This window comes from Barbatula barbatula (genome assembly GCF_947034865.1).
Source record: "Barbatula barbatula genome assembly, chromosome: 13".
In the NCBI taxonomy this organism is placed as follows: domain Eukaryota; kingdom Metazoa; phylum Chordata; class Actinopteri; order Cypriniformes; family Nemacheilidae; genus Barbatula; species Barbatula barbatula.
In genome coordinates, this window is record NC_136776.1 from 20141868 (window position 1) to 20156665 (window position 14798).

The 14798-nt window shown below is 39.2% G+C and overlaps 1 protein-coding gene across 1 annotated transcript in view; it reads left to right on the forward strand.

Annotated features, from left to right (window-relative positions):
* lrp1ba (low density lipoprotein receptor-related protein 1Ba) overlaps positions 1-14798 on the forward strand; it is a gene marked incomplete at its 5' end in the record, with an annotated part of 152716 nt that overhangs the window by 19129 nt on the left and 118789 nt on the right. Inside the window, 2 exons of the mRNA XM_079471794.1 lie at positions 2575-2688; positions 6380-6517. Of these exons, the coding sequence (XP_079327920.1) occupies positions 2575-2688; positions 6380-6517 (252 nt within the window). The remainder of the gene's footprint in view (positions 1-2574; positions 2689-6379; positions 6518-14798) is intronic.

Here is a 14798-nt window from a genome sequence, read left to right on the forward strand (position 1 = left end):
AGTTGCAAAGCCGCTGTCAGGGATGCGTTCAGCATGCAGTATTTTCCCAGGTACAAAACAAGCAGCCACAGAGCAGTGAGGAACTGTGAACACAACCACATTAGGCATAATGTGTGAGAAAGCCACACTGAATTTTAACATAAGCCCATGAATAATTCATGCTTTCTTAGTAAGGGAGATGTGTGTGTATGTGTTTCTCAGTGCCGGCGTATGTTTAAGTTAAGAGGGCCTGGTTTGTGTTTTGGAAGATAAAATCTTGATAATCCATGGCAGGGAGGGAATAATGGAAACCATTGCTTAGAATGGAGAGATGGGACGCATATGAAAGCCATTTTAATATGTTTGCATCGATTTTCTTCTCTTTCGCTTGAGGACAAACGCTCTCTCAAAAACATGGCCAGCATTGTGAAGTAGAGACTATGGTCCAGACTCATTATTTGGCTTTTTCATGTACTTTTTATGCTATCGTGTAGTCTCTGGTATTCTTGTCTCTTTTGTGCTGGGCTTGGAAACCTGAGACTAAATGTATTTACACCGTGAAATTATTGAATTTAATTTACTTGACTTTTTTATGCTGGTTTGCGGTGTCATTGATTTTAGATTCTTGCCTTTTTTTGTGCTGTGCTTGAGTCGTGCCCTAAACCTACTAAAGACAACATTAATTTACCTTGTGAAAGTATTTCATTTGAATTAAAATTTCATTGTATTTTATGCTTGTTTGCGGTTTCCTTGATTTTAGATTCGCCTCTATTTGTCACGTAAAAAGTGAATTGTTATGGAGTATTTTGCATGTGACACATTACACACCTCCCTAATGTTTGGTCGGGGCAGTTCTTCTTGGCAGTTTACCCACGTGAAGATTGATATCTAAATCATTCAGCATAGATTGAATATCTGAAAACAAAATTTTGTTTCGTTTCAGGACATACTGTATTGCGCAAGCCAATTCATTAACCGTGCAATTCACCCAAAAATGAATCTCACCCTCATATTGTTCCAAAACCATATAACTTTATCTTCTTTGCGAAACACACAATTTCTGTAAGAACACCATGGCTGCTATTCAAATCATAAAGTGAATGAGGATTGTGGGATTTAAGTTGTAAGTTTACAAGTAAACACTAAAAAGGATCATAAAAGTCATCCAAACCAGGTATTCTGAAGTCATCCAATGGTTTTGTATGCAGCCATAAAGAAATACGAGTTTGGAACAGAATAAAGGTGAGTAAATACCTGAATAAAATCAACATGAACTCTGGACACTAATACATGATGCCAACATCTTTTATTCTTTGTAAAACTAAAAGACTGTAGAGTAAACAGGCGTCAATGGGCGCATGTTGGCCCAATTGGGTGTCGAACTTGGGTGCATTTTATATTTCTGTGTATTTTAGATAAAAACTACATCACAAATCTATTGCCATTTACAGATGAAACCAGTCAAGCTTTAAACATCCCCAAACACATCTCCCTTTGAACTTCATGTCTTCATTGTTACCGCTCATGTCATCTCGACGAGGGCATTTTGGATTTCGAGTGAGGAGCCGCCGTAACCACAAAGCCTGCTGCTTTTACGCTTAAAATCTCGCCCGGCCCATCTACTCTACAGGAGGCCAGAAACGGGTCTCTTTGAGTCTCCCGTCTTCACGGCGTACTGTTATGGAAATGCGCCTCGTCCCGTCCTAAAAGGCTTCCCGGCGTGTCTCCCGAGCTCCTTTTGTGTTTCAAACCGCTTTTAATGCGAGAAAGATGCCGTCTGATGTACGAAATCCATCTCAACCTTCATCTCCTTACTTTATGTCCGTTCCTACGGGGGCTACGGGATTGTTTACTGGAAACATAAAGATGCAAAGCAATTCGGATGATGGCTAATACTGTTTGGGTTTAGGCTGAACGCTGTCTCGCACTGTATTGCTTGCAATTCATGCGTGTTGTTTTGTTATCCGTAAAGCTCTGATGTGCTTTTGCAGCACGGAGGAAGCAAGAAAGCACTTGACGCTTTGGGATTTTATACAACGCTTAATATCTGGTCGTACAAATGTGCTTGTGTTTGAACTAAAGTCAATGTACAGCAAATAAGGCTGCACTCGTATGCTACACAAACGTAGTGCAGGGATTTTATATCGGTTTATAGTTTTAATGTTCATATTATTCTATTAAACAAAAGTTATTGGGATTTCAAGGCATTTAAATGTATTTGTATATGGTTTGCAGTATGTGAGGTGTTATATAGAATCATAAACTTTCTCAAATATTTTGGGGCAAATCTATTGGTAGACGCCAGACACATCATGCAGGTGCCAACATGAACAGGTGGCGTGACACGACCTCATTCTCCAAAAAACAAAACAAAGCTTTGAAAGATGAAAGAAACACAGAGGCTCATTTGCATGTATTGCTCGCTATCTAACATAACATGAAACGCTGAATCATCTGACCATCAAGCCAGCATTTACCGGTACATTTTCAGAAGTAAGGCATCCATACATGCTCGACACAAACATGATGAACCTCGTGTGCCATTTCATTCATGTGACTTTTCTCTCCATCCCATCTCTTCACCCCTTCCTCCAGTGTGTGACGTGGGAGAGTTTCTGTGTGCCGACGGGCGCAGCTGTGTTTCTGAGAGTTGGCTCTGTGATGGAGAGCTAGACTGCTCCGACGGCTCTGATGAAACGCCGGACATATGTAAGTCCATCAAATAAAACGCATTTCTCCCATATGCATCACTTATGCGTTATATGACCTCATAAACATCAGAAATGCAATAGGAAACTTGCATACATTACATATGCATACTCTATGTGAAACTTTACATGCACACATATGCTGCGGCAAACTGTATGTTGCTTATCCTTTTATGGATATGTTTTCTACATTTTTGTGTATATAATGTATCATTTTGCATGTATACTTTTTTACAGTCCATACAGTATGTGTATATATACACATACTGTGGTTCGGTGAGCTTCGGTACGCTGTGTTCTTGAGTGGGTTTTGAAAGACATAAAGCACTTCACATTAAATATCATTACCAAGGTCACAAACCAATTAAACCGTCATTCAAAAGCTGCAAATTCATTTGGATAAACTCGTTTCAAACGTTCTTAAAGGAATTCACATTACCGTGAGTCCTTTTTTGTACACTTTCTACAAAGCAGTTATGCGATATCCTTTTCGACCCTGCATTTCAATGCGGTTTTCATTTCTTTAATCTGCAAACAATGGCACCACTTCTTATTTTATTACTTGCAGTACGTGAATGGGTGTTTTTTAAATGACTTCGCCTTGTGCTTCTTGAAAATGGCGAATATGCTTAGAAATTTGCAGAATCAGAACTAGCGCGGCCTTAAATGCTAATGTAAAAAGATTTTAATTAAAGAAATCGTTACATGCAGCGTCACTCGGTTTTCATAAAGGCATAATGAACTCTTCCAATGCCACGAATTTGAGATAAAGAATAGATCCGTTGCTGGTATGTTTGGCAGTCTTTCTTTTAGGTCTTTTGAACTTCAGCGTATGCAGAAAAGAGCAGGATAACGTTCAGATGAAACTGACTTTTATAAAGGGATTATTGTAAAATCGCATTGATCAGACTTTATTTGCATTGAACTAACTATTTTCCTCCATCTTCATTAATCCTGTCAGTTCGAATAAGCCCAAGTATGTAGATTATTGCAGAAATGTGATTTCATATACACGCGTTTATATGTGTCCTTTCAGTGCACGTACGGCTGTGATTTCTTTGATGGCTTCGTCGTTTTTCATCTTTGAAGGACCATCTGTGATGTTGCATCTCTTTCCTGATGGTCTCTCAATATTTAGCCTTATAATCATAACAGATTAGCATGTAATCTGTTCACAAAGTGGCCTGTCAAAGATATTGTGTCGCTTTTGCGACTTAAGGCCCATTCATTTCTGCCAGCAAATTTAGAAATATCCGTCTCATTCGAAAAGATAAGACGGCGTTGCAAACATGGCCGCCGAGTGCTACGACTTGCTTAAATGAAAGACTTTGGTTAAGTTAAAGTATGTGGCCTATGTTTATGATAAGTGTATGGTGTTTCAAAAACTGAAATTCTATAAATAAGAATAACTTATGAGTGATGCAACAGTACAGTTAACCGCGGCACATTAAAGTGTTTTTTCATTATTCTATGCTTATGTGACATGAATAGTAATAAGTTAAGGAGAAGATAAAACTATTGCATTACAGTTCTCTTCATTTGACTTCACTTGTTGTATTCTCTTTAAGCACAAATCTATTTGTATGTCCTGGTACAACGGTTCAATATTATATAGAGAATACTGGCATCCCTAGTAAATACAGTCTCCCTAAAAGCATGTAGGAGACGTCGATTTCATGTGTGCATGTACATCTGCAAGCAATGTTTTTTTTTAGCGTTTTCTGATCTGCGATACGTCTTCGAGACCTCTGCTGTCAGATGTCGCTTAGTAAGGTATGATTTAGAAAGGATATAAGACGGCCGTTTAGCAGATGTTATTACACAGCAGATGTTTTCCAGATCTCCAGATCTTTACTAGACATCTTACAGACATACCTTTGCTGTGTCTTCCCAGATAGCACACATACATCTGGGTGACGTCTATTTTATGTCTGCATTTACATCTTCTTTTGATTGCTTGCTCATCTGCAGTGCGCCTTCGAGATGTCTTCTGTCAGACGTCATATAGACATCTAGAAGATGATTGCATGTGCTTTTTTAGGACGTTTCTAAAAAGAAAACACCTCATGACTTGTAATGTGAGAATGCTTTGTTTCGAGTGCTTGACGGACACTTAAAGTATTTTTCTCGGTTGGCTTATTAACAGACATATTATTATTTATACATATACAGTTAATATAGCACTGAAAAACTACATGCATTCTTTAATATCCTTAAGGTTGAAGATAAAAGACATTTTTGTTGTCTTTATGCAAAATTAGATCTCATGTACTCATAAGGCATACATTTCTGCGATAGCAAGGGGGCGGCATTGGCGAACGACGACTCGTGTGGGAACGTTTTTATACCAAGTGGCCAGGTCCTCAAAATCCATCATTTACGCCTCTACAGAGTTTGTTTCCAACAAATCCTTCCTTTATAGTTTTTAAGCAAGAACTCCCCGGTAATACTGTCGCACTTGATGGCGACCACGAGAAAGGCTGAGACAATAAAAGGTGAAAATGAGGAAGGTTGCATCACCCTCCAGATTTCGTGGTTCCTCCTTCTACAGCCTAAAAACTTTTGAACATCTCTGGAGATGCTGTGGCCCGAAGAGAAAGAGAGGGACAGGGAGGATATTTTTAACTAATTCTTCTATTTGTTGAATTACATATTCTCTTTTTACCGGGATTATGAAAGTGGAGCAGCGGTCCGCTGGGAAAAGCCTTAGGGGGCAACCTGTGTACTGTATGTGCTTCTCGTCTCCAAAACTCTGGGAAGGAACGCGCTCGGTGATCAGTTATGAGGAAATTGAAACTTAACAAAGCTCTTGTTATGCGAGGGGATCAATATTGTTGTTTCGGCAAGTGGACCTTCCTCTCCTGGGACTCAACTGAAATGTCAAGCCATCCAAAATCAGTGATTCGGCATTAAACGCAAAATTCTTCAGGACTTAAGAGACATATTTAGAGAGGACTGTGCATATTAAAATAGGCTTGCTCATCGTATTTATACAGCGTGTGCCTATGAATTGGGTTAAGGGGAGCGAGATGCAGTTTTATGGTGGTTTTATGCTGCACAGTAATGGAAAACAAGAAGATGAAGGTCTTTTAAAAGTTCTCGCGAAGTTCACGCCTATTATTTATTTAAATAATACCCTCTCATCTTAAGATATCCTGTTTATCGGTTTAACTGATTTCCAGAAGTGATCAATGTGTCTATTGAAACTTCGGAAATCTGTCTGTCAATATGCTGTTCAAAAGTGTACTCTTTGAAAATATGGAGTGAATATTGAGTAAATATTGGATGAAATGTGAATTCATGTAAATTTTATTCAATCACACAGTAGGTATTTGTTGAAATAAATGTTATTTTACTTTTGTTTTATTTAGCGAACATTCATTTGCAGTCATATCAGATCTGGAATATTCCTCCATATATAAGGGCAATTTCAACTTTTATTGGGTTAATTTTTAAGTATTCAAATGTGACTTTAAAAATATAAAAAATGTCATTTGTACATACAGAATTTTAAATATATCTAATTATATTAGTTATATATCATAATTCCATAAAATGAAGTACAGGACTACATAATATATATTAATATTTAGGCACTAAATTGGTGTTGTTTTGGCCTTTGGATAATCTGCATCACCATTAGTCATTTTAAAAGTCATGTCGGTCGACCACTGTCCCTCTCTCTCCTCCAGGCTTGCGACAGGTAAAATTGAGATGTCCTGTCAGTCATCTGCAGTGTCCGGGCACCCAGAGATGCGTTCACTTCAGCAAACTCTGCAACGGAGTGCGGGACTGCGACGACGGCTACGACGAGGGCGTGCACTGCCGCGGTAAGTTCTGCCTTCTGTTCAGTGACACCGCTGCATTGATTCAAAATGACTCGATAAGATATGCATTAAACCGAGATTAAAGGGACAGTGCACCCCCCAAAAAAAAAATCCAAAATTGCATTTGCTTTTGTTCCTAACATGTTTAACTTTGTCTTTATGGAGCACAAACAGATGTGATTACGAAAGTTAGTGACAGACAGCTGCGGTCCCTATTGACTTCCAAGCGCTAATCTAAAACAATGCTGTCCATAATAATGTATCTGTCTATTTTTATTTGGAGGCTAGGTCACATTTACACTGTTTTAACTATACAGATTCATGAAACAGTCTTTGCTGAAATGTGCCAGTCAGACTGAAATGATCAGGGACCTTGTTAAAAATAAACATCAGTTGCTTGTTTCTGACGTCGGGGGGCTTCAGAAGGTCGGGCTGAGCGGCAGCCGCCACACAACGTCCACAAGTTCTGACAGACTTTCACACAATTTGCTGTGATCGCCAAATAGTCTTTGTGTTGAATATGGCCGAATCATGTTCTCGTGTGATGCAAGTTGTGGAAATTCAGAATGAGTTGTTTCTGTTTCAAGCAAGAGTTTGGAGTTTTTAAAGTTACAGTGTGTTTTTATAGTACATCAAGCTCTTTCATTTCCAAAGCTCAGTGAAAGTGTGATTTAAGTGTTTGGACGATACAATTTTTTTATTTCTGGTGTTGGAGATAGTGAGAGGAAACGGTGACGCATAAAGTACCAATGCTAATACGATACAATTTGATGTAGTCACGATGGATTCAACTATAATCTTAAAGTGATATTTCAACCAAACATAACAATTCGGTCATTTTGTTTACATCTGTATATGACTCTTTGTTGTGTGGAACGCAAAATAAGATATTTGGAGAAATATCTCTGTGGTTTTGTGTCCATACAATGGAAGTCAACGGGGTTCAATGTTGTTTGGTGACCAACGTTCTTCGAAATATCGTCTTTTGTGTTCTGCAGAAGAAAGAAAGTCATACGGGTTTGAAATGACGAGAGGGTGGGTCGATGGTGACAGAATTTTCATTTTGGGGTGTACTATGCCTTTAAGATATCTAAAGAAATAAATGGCATTGACTGAATTTGTGTAATGCCTTTTGTTGATGGCCAGAACTTGAGTGCTTGTGTCAAGTCCCAAAATTGTTATAAAATATGTCATGTTTTTGATTAAAATGGGTTCTCGGTGCTTTTTAAAGAAGAAAACGGTAATGTTTTATACTTGTGGATCTACACCAACATCCTTCAATTTCTGTTCCCACACCAACACCATGAAGTATATTTTCAGCTTTTTTACAAGGTGTTTACACAAACACTAACAACCAAATTGCCGTCGTTTAAAGTCTGTTTCGTGCGATAAGTCGCAGTTAGCTTAATGTAATAATGGCTTCTGCTCAGAGGCAATTACTGTTTCTGCGCATGAGAAAGTGAAGATCACGGCATTTGACATTGTGGCGTATATACGCGGGAAAGATTTATAAGCAAACCTAACACCTAGTTAACATCTGAAACCTTCGCAGGATTTGATGCATTGCAGCCGAGCGAGCTTAACCACCGAGACACATGAGCCACACGGTTCACGTCCACAGAATATGTGTGTTTAATTATGGCTGTAATAAATGAACATAGGGAGATATTTATCAGCTTCACCTCGAGGTGAACCGCTCGCTCACACCAGGCTTTTCAAATGGACGTCACATTTACATTTTATGTTCTTTTCGATCTTAGTCTTGGTGTGGTTTCAAAGGAAATAAAACTTAGCATTGCTGGACGAGCATTATGGAAAGAGGTTACTCCCGAGGAGCGAGTTGGAGAAGTTTCGTCCGGAGTCGCTCTCCGCGCACCTGTCATAACTAAGCGTTCATCATTTACATTAGAAGTCCATCGAGCAGATATCAGCTCTCGCTCCTCGAGGTATTTGAATCCGGGACGGTCTGGAGAGGAAAAATGAGATGTCTTCTCCACAGCTTTTAAAAGAGCTTCACGGGGGCGGTTTCGCATTTCTGTTTCTTATTAAAGTTCCCATTTGTAGCCGTATAGTTAACTCTGTTTATCTGGTCGTATTGTGCGTGATTCATATATTCAAACGAAAAAATGTAATCCTTCATCAAAATGTAATAACCTCTTTGAAATTGCTTTTCTTCTTTGTTGACAAACCAAGGCTGTGGGGGCGGGGAAAAATAATATCGCCCGACTGGATTGGTTGCCAGGGCATTGCTTGGCTGTTTTTGTGTTTCGATTTAAAAGCTTTGAAATTTTGTAAAACTCAAAACTGCGAACATGTTTGGGCCGAGCAAATAGTTTGAAAGCTCTTTGCCGTGAATGTAAGCAGCTAGCTTTGGATTTTCTTTTCTGTGGTTTGTAGAAGAAAACACAAAGATAGCAAGCATCTTGCAGACCGTTGTGTTATTTCGACAGTTCTTTTTTTGCAGTGTTTTAGTTGTGTGGGGATTCGGTTTGTCAGTGAGGAATGGAGCATGCCTTCAGGTGACCACGGCAGTCCACGGGAGACTCAAGAAAGAGAATAAAGAGGTTCTTGGGTGTGTGTTTACACAGAGACTCTTATCTTTATATTTTCTCTCGTGATGGTCTTTCTCACACAGATTATATTTAGACGCTTGAGCCCGATAGAGACTTTATATGTTTTTTATTATTATTCAGACCGTGTGTTCTGGTGTCAGACTGACTAACTCTAGATGTGTGAAATGAATAACTTAACAAAGTCGGCGGAGGATGCGGCAGGGAGAGATAACAACCCCGACACAAAAGGAGTGTCACACATTTAATTAACTTCGCTGAAAAACACACATTCATACACGGTGGAAAGACACGGCGCTCGCACACGTTTCGTGGCTTTCGAAGATTTGGTGTCGGTGGGTAGCCCCGCCCACTGAAATCTCATTGGGCAGAGTTAACAAATATGATGTCATATTGTTTCATCGTCACCCTGATGTCAATCCGTGCTGTATGACTTCCTGTCTTTGCAGAACACAAAAGAAGATATTTTGAAGAACGTCGGTAACCAAACAAGATTGGCCCCCATTGACGTCCATTGCATGGACACAAAACCACACATTTCTCAAAATATCTTCTTTGTGTTCCATAAAGAAAGAGTCATATTCAGGTTTTAAATGACATGAGGATGAATAAATGAGGACTGGATTTGTATTTTTGTGTGAACTGTCCCTTTTAGAGTCAAATAATCGTTACTTTTCAATGGCAGTCAATGGAGAACTACTTTTGTCCCCATAATGAGATTTTGTCAGTGCCTAACTGTTCCCTTCCTTTGTCCTCCCGCACATTTTTCCTTTCATGCATTTCTACGTTACATCCGAATGTCTTTATTTCCGTTAAATCACAGTACAGGCAACAAGGTTGTCTTGAATTTACGGTGCAGTCATTTAGTCATCTGTGTCTGAGGTTCTACTATACCAGACACGAGCGATGGGCGGCCTGCCCTCCGGGTTTGAAAAGCAGCCTCACGCATTGACTCCATATTTATAGCACAAAGTAAAATGCTAAAGCTCATAAACTTTAACTCTTTCTGACAGCACGCACTGTAACCTTGAAAATGTGCTGAGTGTCCCTCTCTAACTCGCAGAACCACTATTTTTTTATACTGTCTCGTTCTGTCCACAGCTTCACGGTGTCCCGCTGTTACCCTGAGCAAAGGATTTTGAGTTTTAAATGAGTCTCAGACATGCCCGTGGGTATTATGGCGATGGCAGACTGGCATACTTGTACTATTTTTGCATATTGAAGTATGTATGCTGTGGGATACCTGGGTGACCTGACGCATTATCTTTTCACGAATCGAAGAGTATACAAATCAAGCTCGCTTATTTTTCACATTATTTTGATTGTGCTTTTAAATGTATTGATTTTCTTATTTAATTTAAATATGTTTAAACGTAATACTCATTTAACTCTAAGGAGGTTTCTAAATGTATATACTTTTACATAAGAAAAACAGTGCATACTTTAAGGGCATAGTAGTATAAGTAGGCGAATTGTGACGCAGAAATTGTACTATTTTTGTATAAGTATGTACGCCGTGCCATAGTATGCATATCAACAATGTCATCAGGTTAGCATACTAGCTTAGTACTAGTACTGGGCGCACCGTAGTACAGATTACTTTGAGACATTTAGTGCAGAATGCTGTTATATACTGTAGCACAGCAGGCAGTCAACAATACATGTTTAAAAGTAGAATGTAGTTTCTTCGAACAAATGGTTTTCAGTCTAAGCTAAACTTGCTGGCAAACACATCCACATCTGAGCAGAACAGATGCAGACTTCTCCTTCCTCCATGTGATAGATTCATCCCTCGCTCGCCGGCTGTTATATATTAATTACGTTATCCGTTGTCGCTCATGCATACACGGCGTATGTTTCTGGAAGTACGCACGTGCCTGGCATGCTTTGACTCACTCGCTTCCTCTCACTCTGCAAATTCCCGACATCGAACACGTATCAAAGGCGACAAACGATAAAACAACCACAGAACGTGTAACAGGGTTGACGGCGTTTGATAGGCAATCGAAGTTTGCACAGGTGAAAAAATCGGGCGTCCGTTGTCAAGGCTGCAAATCTCGTGAAGTTCAAAGACAAAATGCGAAGTGGAAGGTCTGACTGGCTTGAAATTTGCACTTGAGTGGTTTTCGACAAGTTCACCATGAAAGGAAACAAGAAAGCTCGTGTTTTGAACCGATCTCATCACGCACCTTTAGCAATTCAGTTCAGCCAGGAAACTAGAAACTATTACAACATTTACGTTCACGGTTTATGAAAACATCCTAGAAGCTTTTATATGTCATAAATAGACCTTTCATGTAAACATGTACTTAAAAACCTATCAAACAGCTATTTCACAAATATTTTACAAAAAGAAAAGAATGTAATAGGTTTAATTCTAAAGCAAGAATATATTTTTGTAAATCTTATACGGTATATTTTTATGTATCTTGTACCAGATATGTGGTTGAAATGACATTTGTTGCTTCAGTAAATTATTAGTTTTTCAAGTTTATCGTATTTCAAGAATTTCATTTCACCTTGAATTAACGTCAAACATCCTTCATCTCCTCACCCCTCACGTTCCAACTCCCACTTAAAACTCACAATTAATATTCGTGGTTGTCCGGGATCGCCGGCTATGCCGTAAATGTCAACCGCCAAAAGCGTTCCTGCGCTAAAACCAGCAAAAGCATTGTAAATCACGTCCGTTTTCTCCATAAAAGGCAATGCTTTTCATCTCTCCTGGGCATTCACTGTTTCGAGTGTACTACATAGTACAGGTGCTAGTCAGAAAACCGTCTTCGTGTTGCACCTCTTAACGTCCCTGTGGTAATAACACACTTGCCTGGGTTTTCCCCTCTGCATTGACATTCCCTTATGAATACGAGGAATTGAATAAGGTGGCCCACACAACATGGTGAATAAACACAGAAACACATGATGAAACGGCATACAAAAGCGCTTTTTCGTTCTAATCGCTGTCTGAAACGGTAATGTTACGTTTCCCAGAAAGCAACGAGAACGGTTCGGAAAAGCGGTGCATCTTTTACTGCATTACATAAAGATTGCGGTTTCGCGAATATCTTAATGAACATAAAAACGCTCGTCTCTGGTGTTACTGAAGGTTTATTCGATCTGTATTTCAGGAAGGCCCATTTAAAGCTGATCATCCTTTGTTTGTGCGTTGCTTCCTTTGCATACATTAGACTGCTTAGCCACCTTTAAACGAAAAAGGAACATTTTGAATTGCGCTCACGAAGTCTGTTAGCTCATTCGGCATGCTGAAATCGTCAGCTAACAGCTCCAATGTTGCAATCCATCACGTAAATTTAACATTTATTTGTCGGAGGGTTCTGCGAGCATTAGCTGGAGTGCTGGTGAGGTTGGCATATTACAGTATGATGGGAGCAATTGAGGGTTAAGTGCTTTGCCCGGGGGCAAATACGCCGTGGTCAGAGGAAGGGCAGAGACTTTCATGTGCCAAGTCGACGTACTTCACGGGCTTGACCAAGATTTGGACAAGCTTCCAGGTTCAGGCCTTTTCTGTCATATCAATCTGACTAAATATATATTTGTTGTGTCTTGTTGTGGTGCACAGACTGTGGAAGCACCCGGTCCATCTGTGTTGGTTTGATCTGAATCCTGTTTCTGTGCTGCGTGTTACGTTGCCGGTAGATTCTGAAGTGTTGATGAAGGGGCAAAATAAACCATGATCACAGTTACATCCGAAATGTCTCACGTCGTCTTTGGTTTTGGTGGATGAAACAATCTCTGATGTTTGTGAAATGATGTACATATTACTGTAAAAATCTCCAAATTTCCATTAAATGTAACTTACAATACACTTAATGTACAGAAAATAGCTGGTGGTGTATTGCACAAAAAACATCTAGCAGTGCCCTAGCAACCACACAAGCAACATCCTGGCCCTGCCCTAGCAACCATATTGCAGTGCCCCATAGCAACAACATTTAAGCAAGCAAGACCCTAACAAATGTTAGGTCTTGTTTTCTGAACAAAAAGAGTAAAAAAGTGAGTTTAGACTTTAAAACGTCTGCCAAAGGGGTATGAACAATAAACTTGAATTAATGTTATTGAATAAAGTTGAGCTTGAATTTAATTTATTTTTCTTACCCCATTGGTGAATATTTAGTCAGTTTATGCCTAAAATAAGATTAAATATTTGGTCTTTTTATGAATGAAAAAATAAGAAATAAGTACGTCTATGCATAAAGCAAGCTAAATAATCTGCTAATGTGGTAAGAAAAATTAACTTTAATTTAGTTTTAGTGCCACATTAAGTTTCTTTCCACATTGGGAGATTTTTTTGCTTGTTTCTTAACATTTTAAGTTTATGTTTCTTATCCCGTTGGGATATATATTTTTTATTGTTTTCTGAAAAATATCAAAATGAAGTCAGTTTATGCTTAAAACGAGACTAAACATCTGATTTTCACCAAAGTGATTTTGCCAGTACATTTTTTTTAACTAAGAAGTGTGAAATTGCCCTATAAACAACCTAGCAATGCCCTAATGATCAACTAGCAACCACTTTTACACAAAAAGCACCTTAGCAACACCTTGGAAACCACATTAGTGATGTGCTGGCTTAGAGTTTTGCACAGGTAAACATCACTTTGTCAACAATTCTTAAATCAGGATACATTTACATGACAAAGGAAGTGATATTTGGTCTTGTTTTATGTTTAAAACAAGCAAAAAATCTGCCATTGTGCTAAGAGAAATTAACTTGAATTTAGTTTTATCCTAGATCTATCTTTGTCTTACTTATAAGTACCCTATTCATGTTTCTTTTTCTTACCCCATTGGCAGATTGTCTGCTAAATATCTTGTTGAACCTGTGAAACGTTAGCTACCCCACATTTGTTCCCCTGTCGCTTAACAAAGTCAATCCAACTTCCGCTCTGTCCTTGCTGTTCCAACAAACCGTGTTTTTTACCCAATCTAGTCTGTATTCTGTCATCTATTTATAAACACCGACTGCTAGGTCAGACCCCCCGGTCACTCTTACAGATCGCACGAACAGGAAAATACGCAAACCTACTCTCGTCTTGCAGCAGTGATGGCCTAGCTGTCTGGACCCATGGGGACGGTGGCCGCTCTAATCACGGAGACTGAGGGAAAGACCCGCTGTGAGTGAATAATAGACCTGTCCACACATATACCGCCTTCTCTGAACTGGTGACACCTGCTGGGAGGGGCGTGGCTTAATTGAGGGAGCTTTCCGATTGGTCCGTTACGACTGCTGTGGGTTGGAACCTTCAATGTATTTTAGTTAGAGACTAAGTATATGCAAATGTCGAAGTTTGATGCGATTTACCTTGATAGCACCTATCGCTTGTTTGCGAATAACCCAATCCAGTCATTGAATATTTAAATAGATGGTTCACCCAAAATGTGAAATTCTGTCATCATTTATTCACCCTCGTGTCATTTTTTTCTGTGGAACACCAAAGAAGATATTTTGAGAAATGTCTCTGGGGTTTTGTGTCCAAGTCGGTGGGGGTCGATGTTGTACCAACATTCTTTAAAATATCTTCTTTCGGGTTCTCCAGAGGAAGTTATCCAGATTGGAATTGACGTGAGGGTGAATATATCATGAACGTTTTTATATTTTTGGCTGAACCGTCCCTTTTAAATAAATATTTAAACTGTTCTTCGGACAAATCTGTTTACACAGAAAGACAACTAGCCGAAGATTCCATAAGGTC